The 10,934-nt window shown below is 43.4% G+C and overlaps 1 protein-coding gene across 3 annotated transcripts; it reads right to left on the reverse strand.

Annotated features, from left to right (window-relative positions):
* Window positions 1–2,870: 2,870 nt before the first annotated feature.
* Window positions 2,871–8,209, reverse strand: LOC102075884 (polycystic kidney disease protein 1-like 3). 3 transcript variants are annotated; one of them, XM_019361441.2, is made up of 4 exons: window positions 7,917–8,209; window positions 7,756–7,832; window positions 4,227–6,199; window positions 2,871–4,154 (listed from the first exon to the last, which is right to left on the reverse strand). In XM_019361441.2, exons 3-4 carry the CDS (start codon window positions 6,162–6,164, stop codon window positions 3,987–3,989), a joined length of 2,106 nt encoding a protein of 701 aa, XP_019216986.1. In that variant the 5' UTR covers window positions 6,165–6,199; window positions 7,756–7,832; window positions 7,917–8,209; the 3' UTR covers window positions 2,871–3,986. The 3 variants fall into 3 exon arrangements, with proteins under 3 accessions (XP_019216986.1, XP_019216984.1, XP_005458370.1); XM_019361439.2 differs by having other exon boundaries at window positions 2,871–6,199; window positions 7,917–8,207; XM_005458313.4 differs by lacking the exon at window positions 7,756–7,832 and having other exon boundaries at window positions 2,871–6,199; window positions 7,917–8,207.
* Between the last annotated feature and the right edge of the window lie 2,725 nt (window positions 8,210–10,934).

The following is a 10,934-nucleotide window of genomic DNA, read 5'->3' on the forward strand; positions in this document are numbered from 1 at the left end:
CTCTGTGATCACAGTGTGATCTCCACATTTGCAGACAGATGTGCAGCTCCTCAAAGAATGAGCTTTGAATGAACCTGACTTTCATGTTGTTCTGTAATCATCATCATGCACTCAGAGCCAGTCTGTGTTTAATATGCAGACTAACAAAGACTGCAGCGGTCAGGTGCCACACACACTTTTTTCTTAGAATAAAAGTCACATTTAAACATATTTTACGTTTGAAATGTTGGATCTTTTCCCCTTAAATTCTGAATTTTGTGTTTTCTCTTCAGGCAAAAAAAGAAAGAAAAAAGGTTTGATTTGGGCTGGTTTTCTAATTTTTTTTCCTCTCTCTGTTATTTCCGGTTTTTATTTGGTCACAGTCATGTTGTTATTGTAAATTGTTATGTTGCTGTTGTAAATAAAGGTTTGAAGGTTAAAAAAAAGAGGCAGGTTTGATAACGATGATAAACGTCTTCTGCAGTGGCTGAGACAATACTGTAGTTTCAGGTCTGACCGCCAGAGGGCAGAATACTGCCAGCACTCTGACAGAGGATCAAAACTTTCTATGCGGACTTTCAAAATAAAATCAGCAGCGTAAACAGCTACCACGAGAGAAGTTTTACTAAAAGTAGAAACATGGCAGGAGCAAATAACTGTTTCTGAGTCAAAGAATGTGTAACGTTTGATATTTGCTGATGAATTTCAAGTGTTTGGTTTGATCAAATAAATATTAATCAGAGTTAGAGTTATGAAAAAAAAAAAAATCCATCACACCAACCATCTGCATGGGGTCCTTCATTACATCCATGAACCTCGTCTGAGGTCTTCCTCTTCTCCTCCCAGCTGGCAGCTCCATCCATCCCCTGAACATGTGCAAACCATTTTTTAAATGACAGCTCAGCCTTCACCGCCTTACAATGCTGTGATTGCAGCCTTTCCTCAACTCTCTGTTTATTATTTAGACTAAATCATCAGAACATGGAAACATAATCATCACATCAAAATGATGTCATTGGAAGAATGTGTTACGGTTTGCGGGGCAAGCCGTGTGAATTATTAAAGTACCTAAGATGCAGGTAGCTTCTGAAGTGAGCAAGCTTTATTGCGACGGTGAGATAACAAACAAAGGAAAGGGCGGCGAGAAACAGAACTAGAAATACTCTATACTGGGAGAACTAAAACTTAAACAACAAAACCTGAACACAAGTGAAAGCAACTGGCAGGGAGAATTCACAGGATGACGGCAAGCGATACACAGACCAGAAAACACTAAATAACGCAGACAAACCAGCAATGCACACCAGAAAACACAGGGCTTAAATACACACATGGCAATCAGGGAATGGGAAACAGGAGGAAAACACGGCTGGGAGTAACTGGACATAACGAGACAAGGGGAAGCGAAACCAGAAACACTAACGAGAGACGCAGACCTACAAAATAAAACAGGAACTCACACATGCAAAGACAGACTAAAAGCGACCCTTCACCATCTTAGCAGCGTATGTAAACTTAACAACATCCACTGCATACTGCTGGACCCTCTTCAGCTCAGCCTCAAACAGCTTCTTCTTCATGAGTTTCCTGAGTGTCTCCTCCAGCTGAGCCACAGCTCTCACCACAGTCCCCTCATATGATGGTGGACGGACGCTGACCTCTGTCCAGTCTGTGGCGGGTGGAGCAGCTTTCAGGGACAAGAAGCTTTGGAGTAGGTGGAGGTGGTCTTCGGAGTGTGAGAGCTGCTCCACCTCAGATCTTCTCTTCATCAGCTCAGAGATTTCCTGTTCCAGATCTTTGATGAGACCTTCAGCCTGGTTCTCTGTAGTTTCCTGTTTGTCTTCGATCTCCTTTATGAGCTCCTTCAGGCCTCTATCAACAGACTCCTTCAGAGCAGTGAAGACCTGAACACCTTCTGCTTTCTGTCTGTCTGCAGCACATTTACTCATCTTCACTGACTCTTTGATCTGCTGAATCTTCAATCGTCTCTTCTGGATCATCTGCTAAATTTCAGCCTCTGTCTTCTCCAGCTCTGCCTTCTTTCCTTCATATTCTTCTCTCAGAGGAACAAACTCGTGGTTCTTGTGGTCTGAAACAGAGCAGAGCACGCAGACACATGTCTCGTTGGTCTTACAGAACAGCTCCAGAGGTTTATCGTGCTTCTTACACATCCTGCCCTCCAGGTTCTCCAAAGCATCAATCAGCTGATATCTTTTCAGGCCTTTCTTTGTCAGATGAGGCTCCAGGTGAGTCTGACAGTAGGACTCCTGACACACCAGGCAGGACTTCAGTGCCTTCAGTCTGGTTCCAGTGCAGATGTCACAGGGAACTTCTCCTGGTTTGGCAGCTTGTTGCTCTGAGCTGCTACTGCTGGCTTTCTGCTGAACTTCACGTCTAAACTCAGCGACCACCTCAAAGAGCAATGTGTTGACCCTCAGCTGAGGTCTAATGTAGAAAGTCTCTTTACACATGGGACACTGACACATGACATTCATGTCCCAGTGCTGAGTGATGCAGTTTTTGCAGAAGTTGTGTCCACATGGTATACTGACTGGATCAGTGAACACATCCAGACAGATGCAGCACAGAAACTGATTATCGGATCGTAGATTGCTGACAGCAGACATGTCTGCACTCTGAGGTTGAATGATTTTTATTTAAAATTCAGTTTCAATTTCATTTTTAAAAAGAAAGAAAAAAGTGTCAGTGTTGTACTCTTTACAAAAATCATTGGCAGATTTTCAACTTTCTGATGGTTCTTGAACAATGTGTGATGGACGTTTTGTTCCCAGAAAAACAAATCAGAACCTAAAAATGTGACATTTTTAAAATCAGGTTATTCAGAATGTCTTATGTCAGAATTGTCCAAAAATAAACCTTTTACACCAAGAAACTCTGCTTTGCTTTTATTTTGAAAGAGCTATAGAAACGATGTAAGAGTAGGAAGTGATGTACAAACAGTAATTTTTTAGAATGATCAATATTGACATAAAATACAAATTGAGTATTTATGTAGTTGATAAAATTTACAATGTAAAGCAATAAAATCAAATAAAGAGGAAAACAAACAATGAAACATTCAGGAGAGGTACATGTCAGATATTTCAAAGTAAATCTTTAAAGGTATTAAAATGACTTTGAGTCTTGATGGCTTACAGATTTGTCAAACCTTTCAAAGTTCCCAGGTAGGTTTTCAGTTCAGCCTTGAATTGATGTGCGTTGGGTTTTTTATTAGACATTTATGAACGTTTTACAAATAGAATCAAAAAGTTTAAAATAAAACATTTTGAGAGAAGCCAATTGAGTCTAATAACAGATAACAGGAGGAGGAAGCTGCAGAGAGGCATGTTAGACTGCAACTCTGCTTCCTGGTTCCAACTCTGGATAGTCACGTTTTTGGGGGGTTTAATAAATTTGGCCAGATTTCTGGAAATGAGAGCTGCTCCATACAAAGTGGGATGGATGCTGTCTCTCCTAAGAAGACCAGTTTTCCTCCAGAACAAAAGAAAACAGAGTCCAAAACAAAGAGCCAGAAGTACAGGGGGTTGACTGTGTGGATGGTGGCAGCACCAAAATGGTTCTGGAGGCCGTCCGCATGGAGAGCGGCAGCACTGAATCAGTTCTGGAGGCTGTCCACGTGAAAAGTGGCAGCGCTGACTCAGTGCAGGGGGCCGACTGTGTGGAAGGCAGGAGCACCAAAACATTTCTGGAGGCAGACCACATGGGAGACGTGGTGACAACGAGACAGTTCTGGAGGCCGTCAGCGTGGGAAGCAGTGGCGACGAATGAATTTAGGAGGCTGCCCTGGTGGCCTGGAAGGTAGCTGGTGACGGCATGCCTTGGTAGATGATTGGTGCTGGGTTGCTTTGGCACATGCAGGATGTGCAGATGATGCAGGATGTGGATGTACTGGCCGTGCAGGACGTGGATGTGTAGGATGTGGACTGAGCAGGACGTGCAGGTCTAGATGGCTTGCTAACCTCTGGCTTGGGCTAAGCAGGACCAGGTCAAGCAGATCCAGATGGCTTGGGCTGAGCAGGACCAAATGAGGCAGGACCAGACAAGGCAGGACCAGACAAGGCAGGACCAGACGGTGCGGCAACCTCTGGCGGAGACGTTGCTGGATCAGACGGCCCAACGACCTCTGGTGGAGATGGACCAGACAGCGTGATAACCTCTGGCAGAGACGTTGCTGGATCAGACGGCCCAACGACCTCTGGTGGAGATGGACCAGACAGCGTGATAACCTCTGGTGGAGATGTGTTTGGGCCAGAAGATGGCATGGAAGGTGCAGGTGGCTGAGCTGGTGGTTGAGCTGGTGGCTGTGTGGAAGCAGCAGGCAGCTGGACGGACTCTCCTGAGCCCCCAGCAGGGACAGACAAAGCCTGGACAGACTCTCCTGAACCCCCAGCAGAGACTGGCAAAGGCTGGACGGACTCTCCAGAGCCACTAGCGGAGACAGGCAAAGGCTGGACAGACTCTCCAGAGCCCCCAGTTGACACAAGGAACTGCTGGATGGGCTCTCCTGAGCCTCCAGCGGAAACTGGAGCGGAGCCAGCCGGTGTGGAAACCTCTGGTGGAGCAGAACCAGATGATGCGGAGACCTCTGGTAACGACAAAGCTAGCTGGAGCTGCTCAGGGCACACAGCCAGCTCAGGTTGCAGCGGCTGGGGCTGCGCAGTGCACAGAGTGTGCTTAGGGCACTTTTCAGGCACAGACAGCAAAATGGAGTCCGTAGCTGGCTGGATAAGCTCGTCTGAGGTTCCAAGTAAGACAGGAGACTGAAATGGCTCTGCTAAGCACCCAGCAGAGACTGCTGCATATGGCTGAGATGGCTCAGCTGAGCTCCCAGCAGAGGCAGGTGGCTGGGATGACTCTCCTGAGCTCCCAGCGGAGACAGATGATGGTTGAACAGGCTGCATTGGTTCCAAAACCTCAGATGGTCCAGATGCAGCTGAGGTCACAGGCCCAGCCTCTGGGTAGACCTCGGGAAGAGTTTTAGTCTCTGAGCGGAAATGTTTAGCATCGTCAAAAACAGTCTTGGCACACACAGATGGTAGGGTCTTTGAAGTTAGCTCACAAAACTCAGAGTCTGCCCTGGAATTACTAGCTGAGTGGGGCATAACACAATCCAGGCCTGAAACAGAACTCCCATAACCCAAGGTAAACTCAGCAACAAAACAATTATCCCTACCAGACTCAGGAACGGAGAAGACAGTTTGTATATTGTCCATATTAACAGTCCTTTCAGAAAGTGTATCAGTCTCCAAATGAACAGATCGAGTTGCACAAACAGAAACAACATCATGCAAAGTCTTGGAATGAGTCAGCTGAGGAACACAAAACGTAGCTTCAGAGGCCTGGGAAACACACAGTTTAATTTTGTTGGGGGTCAGTCTAGATTCACAAACTGAGAGCTTAGAGTCCTTGAGTTTTGTCTCAATGTCCGAAACAGAAAAAGGTAGAGCAGTTATTGTTAATCCGTGCTTGGAAGGAGCACAAGGCAAACAGTCTTTAAAGTCCACAGAACTGGAATAGATGGCCTCAGAATGAATAGTCTTTTTCTTTCCCAGCTCGGACGGAGCACAAAAAAGGTCTTTTTTACTCACCACGACTGGTTTCTCAAAGGAAGTACTGGGTTCCAGCCGTGGTGATGTGCGCCGGTGGCGTGGACGCCGCTTTCTCCTGGAAGAGGGAGCAGAGATAACAGAGGAGGTCGGTGATGATGGAGAACTGGTGACCTGCTCTTTATCCTCTGACCACATTGCAGCCGGGAAGGAGGCAGGCGAATGTGGGTCAGATCGGGATGTGGAGGGGAAGAGATTCCGCGGCAAGGAAACAACCACCCCCTGCTGCAGCGACATGGAAGAATTCATCTGCTGCGACAGTGTGGAGAAATCCTTTTGCTGGGATGTGGTTGAGGGTGACGTGATGGGTTGGGCCAGCTCCGTGCCTTGGAGTGCCTCTTTTGCTTGGGCCAGATTATGGGCAAACTCCGAAGCTATGGGTAGCTGGCGCAGGTGAGGGTTATCCAGAAAAATTGCCTCAATGGCATTAATTCCAATAGATAAAGTCCGTTTATCCGAGGCATGGGAAATGCGCTGCCACAGCCTCAGGAGGCGAAAGACATCTCTCGCTCTTTCAGAGTCCGCCGTGTCCATGTCGTAGTCGCGGCGTTCTGTCATGTACGTAACATAATCATCCTGCTGCAACCAGGTTTCTGTAAGGCAGAGTAAAGTGATTTGTTGATCAATTATTAATTCATATACTAACAGAGACTTGGAAGAGAGAGACCTAATGTTTTATAATCCGCATTTCACTGTTTTAGTTTTTAATGTTGTTAAGGATACTGTATTGTTCTTTCGTTGTTATTTTTTATGTTTAAGTAATTTTTTTCTGTTTTTTAGTTTGTTTTTTGTCTGTTTGGGAGCTGACACAGTCACTAAGGGGATGGGGTTTTGGGGGGTAACGGGAGGAGAGAAGCTGCAGAGATTCGTGTAAGATGGCAACTCTGTCAGTGGCAGACAATTGACTATGGTTGCTGTTGTCGCTAGCTTCATATGTCTCAGAACAGAATCACCAATAACCTGGCTAGCTCCAGGTTTTTCAAGGGTGTGAAGACGAGTCTCCATTTCAGTGATCCTGGCCTCCAGAGCTGCAAATAGGCTACATTTATTACAAGTATCATTATTTCTAAAGGAAGAGGCCATGCTGCTAGCTGCTGCTATGAGCTAAGCTAAGTTAGCGAATCCCTAAAGACGCAGTGAGTGAATACTGTGAATATAATTAGCAGATGAATCAACGTGCACGTGGAGATTACACTATGAAAACAGAAGTTATCTATAAGTTTTTAATTAACTTGGCTATGCAGATAAGCTACACAAAAACACCACTGTGGGTTGGAACAGGAACTGTCATGTATGGTGCTGTGTGGCAGGCAGGGTGAGGAATCAAATGCACGACTCAAAACAAAAGAGCGAACTAAAGGAGGCAGCTTTATTGCTGAAGTAATGATATTTAAACATTGGAGCATTAATAACCAAAAACTCAAAAACAAGTAACTAGAAACAAAAGCAGAAATAAACAAATAGGGAGAACAACTAGGAATACACTAGGGAGCCAAGAGACACACAGGAAAACACACAGCTACTGGGACAAAGTGACAACTGGCAGAGGAAAACACAGGGCTTAAATACACAGAGGGATAACGAGGGAATGAGACACAGGAGGGGAACACAGCTGAAAGTAATCACATAAGTAAAGTAAAGTAAGTAAAGTAAGTAAAAGTTTATTTATATAGCACTTTTCACAGACAGATGTCACAAAGTGCTTCACAAGAGAGAAAACAAAAACAAAATATAGTCATAAATGCATCATAAAAACCCTGGTGGGGCAGGGAGGAAGCATAACTGAACGCACTAAACACTAGACAAGGAACTATCAAAATAAAACAGGAAACATGAGACACAGAATAAGACACGGACTTAACATTGAGACCAGGAGACATGACTGACTAGGGAGACAAGGGAACATAGTCTGGACACAGGAGATACATGAACATAGAGACAAGGGTGACTAGACTTGAAACATGGAATATGACAGGAAAGGCATAGAAACAAACCTAAATCTTACAAACTACAGAAAATAACTAAGAAACAAGAAATACAAAGACTATGACATGAATCAAACTAAATCAAAGAATATTCAAAAACCAGAAAACACAAACCCTGGGTCCCCAGACCCAGTACTGTGACAGGAACAGGAAGTGATACTCACCAAGTGACCACAGTGAGACTGTTTCACACGGGAGCTCAATGTTTCTACAGTGGATCTGTGGCTACATGAGCAGATTTCTATGGAACCAATGTGACTGATGAGTCAGCATGAAGTGAGCAGAGTAAACTGAAGATTTGTGTAGAAACAGAAAATGCACTCACCACTGTTGCTGAGAGAAACCTGATGATTTCCGGTGAGTCTTCTTTTAGAGACTAACAGGTCTTGACTGCAGCTCTGCTGCTGCTCTCTCACACTTTCACTTCTGGAAAACGACCTTGAACGTCTCGTCTTTCAGGTGTTGCTCCACCTCTTCCTGAAGCTGTTTTTCTGGTTTTACTGTCTCTCCCTTTACATGAATCAGCAGGGTTATACTCTGTGACTGTCCAGCAGGTGGGAGGAGTGAGGAGTGGTGTGTGGGTAAAGTTCACACAGTAATGACGGCCTCAGGTGATCAGAAGAAACTCACCTGGAGTTCCTTTTTCCACAGCAGACTGAGAGCTTCTGGTGGACTATGAATGAGGTCACAGAGAGGAGTGGTAAAAGTACAGACATTCAGTACTTAAGTGGAAGTACATGTGCTACACAGTAAAAAATGTAGTGTCAATATTTCAGAGTAAACCTATTTTAATCTAGATAGAGTATTTACAACTCTATGAGGAGTAAACCAGCTCTAACATCAGAGTTAAAAGTCAGTGTAAAGTTTGTTAGACACGCAGTGAAGACTTAACTCCACACAGTGTTGATTAGTACCAGTCCGCAGGTGTGTGCGGTCTCAGAGCTCTGATGCGCATAGAATTTTCTCCGGAGAGTTGCTGCAGTCAGGTAAGTGAAGTTACCTTCTTGCTCAGGGATCCACAAGAAGCACCATTTACACCTTCAATGTGATTGACAAGCATACACTTCCATGTAAAGCGACAGGTTCAGTAGGAGCCCTTGATGAAGTCTTTAGGGCCCATTATGTCTTTGGTACATCATACAGTTCATCGCTGACCAACTTTTTTCACTTTTCTGCAAACAACTATGACATTGGGGAAACGCCGTATTGCTTTCTCTAGTGAGCATCATAGAACTGTATGCTAATGGGGTGATCGTGGCTCAAGAGTTGAGCGTTCGCCTTGTAATCGGAAGCTTGCCGGTTCGAGCCCCCGGCTTGGACAGTCTCGTCGTTGTGTCCTTGGGAAGACGCTTCACCCGTTCGGCAGCCTCGCCTCTGTTAGTGCGCCCCAGGGTGGCTCATAGCATCATAAGATGAATATGAAAAATTAACACTACAGAGAAATGATATATTATTACACATCAGTGTTATTATTAAACTAAATTTGGAGTAAAAAATAGCTCTATAAAGTGTAATCAAATTACTCTGAACAGTGTGAATAACCCCCAGTGTTAAATATTTTTACACATTTTGTTGTTAATTTTGACACTAAATTGAGTACAATTAACACTGAAAAGTTAACTCTGGTCATAGAGTAAATTTAACTCTAATTTTGAGTGGGACCAAATGTTATCTGAAGCAGAGTTAAAATCAACTCTCTAAGTGTAAAATTGACACTTGGTTTTTTACTGTGTACTGTTAGATAATACTCCAGTAAAAGCTGAAGTGCTAATTCAACTTCCTTACTCAAGTAAAAGTGAAAAAGTACCAGCTCTGAAATGTAAGAAAGTAAAAAGAGCTCCTTAAAGAACATTTCTTCTGCATATTTTTATATAAAGCTAACTGAACTGTATGCTATATCAATGTATATTATAAATTACAGTATAATATTTTCTGCTTGAATCAGGCAAGTAGAACATGAGCAGAGAAAGAAAAGGAAAACAAAAAAGTAGCTCTATTTTCTGTTGCCTCCATTGTAGAAGGTGACTTTGCCTCTAAAGAAGAAATGGGTATAGAAGAGGTAAAAGTGGATTCAACAGGTGGATGAACCCTAAAATTGGTTGTAATGGACCAGTATGGGGAAAAGAATCATAACATAATCATTTCTATTGAGTGCTCCAGTAGATTTCTTTGTGTACAGGCTGTGATCAGCTGACCTGCTGCTCTTTGATTAAACTCAGTTGTGTAAATCCACAGATGTGAGCAGATGTTTCATGAGTTGCCCTGCCTGATTTCCACCCTCTACACTGACAGTACACTGTTTATTCTGTCTTCATATTAGACGGTATAAAGTTGGTATGAAGGTGAAATTCAGTGAATGAGTCTCTGCTATACTTGGTAACCTAATTCTGACTATGAAACCACAGCTACTGTGCACCAGTCACACACTGTTCTTTACTTTAAATCCATCACAGTGCAGCAAACTAACCGTTTATCCTGCGCTAACCTGCAGAGGATTTTAATGCAACCTTTAAATAACACAGTTAGTCTACCTCAGTTTGATTTAAAGCAAATTTAACAATCTGAAAAAACATAATGTGACATGTACAGACACAATATCTGATTTAGAAATACGAGGACTTACATGAAAAATTTAAATGAGCAGTCTTTACCTTTAAATCTAACCACTCTTCTTCGTCTCCTGTCCTGTCTGTCTTATCTTTTTCGCCATCTCTGAGTAAAGTTTGCTCTCTTTCTTTTCTCTCCCTGTGAAATACAGCAGCTGAACCTTCAGCTAGCAACACACTGTGAGACAAACTGCACACAAACAGTTTGCAAACAAATATTTTTTCCCTTTATGCTATGTTGAGTTTAAGTTGCTCTGCTTCTCTTTCTTGTCATGTGACAGAGGTGGGGCTCCACTGTTGGATGGTTTCGTGGGATTATTAAAGTATTTTTGTTCTGAAGTTATAATCCAAAACACTACAGTGTCATGTAGCATAATGAAGCACAATCCAATCTAATACAAGAACATGTAGCATAAAACTTAGAAGGTGTGATGTGCACCTGTGTGGGTTTCTATGGAGTCTACAGAAAACAGAAAACACATAACTACTTGGGAGAAACATCACAACTGTCTAGATTCACTCCAATACTTGGAAATAACAGCTTTCGTCCTGGTAGGGCAGATGCAGGCTTCAGATTCTGGTTCGATCAAGGTATAAGAAAAGTGTCTGATCTTAGAAGTAACTTTTCTATTCCTGCAAAACACTTTTTCAATTAAGAAATTTTATTTTAACCACACAAGGTAACAGCTTAGAACTCCCCGCCCACTCTTCTCCAGAGAGGACAGTTATAAAACATC

Source organism: Oreochromis niloticus, linkage group LG7, assembly GCF_001858045.2.
Source record: "Oreochromis niloticus isolate F11D_XX linkage group LG7, O_niloticus_UMD_NMBU, whole genome shotgun sequence".
NCBI classification, from domain to species: Eukaryota; Metazoa; Chordata; class Actinopteri; order Cichliformes; family Cichlidae; genus Oreochromis; species Oreochromis niloticus.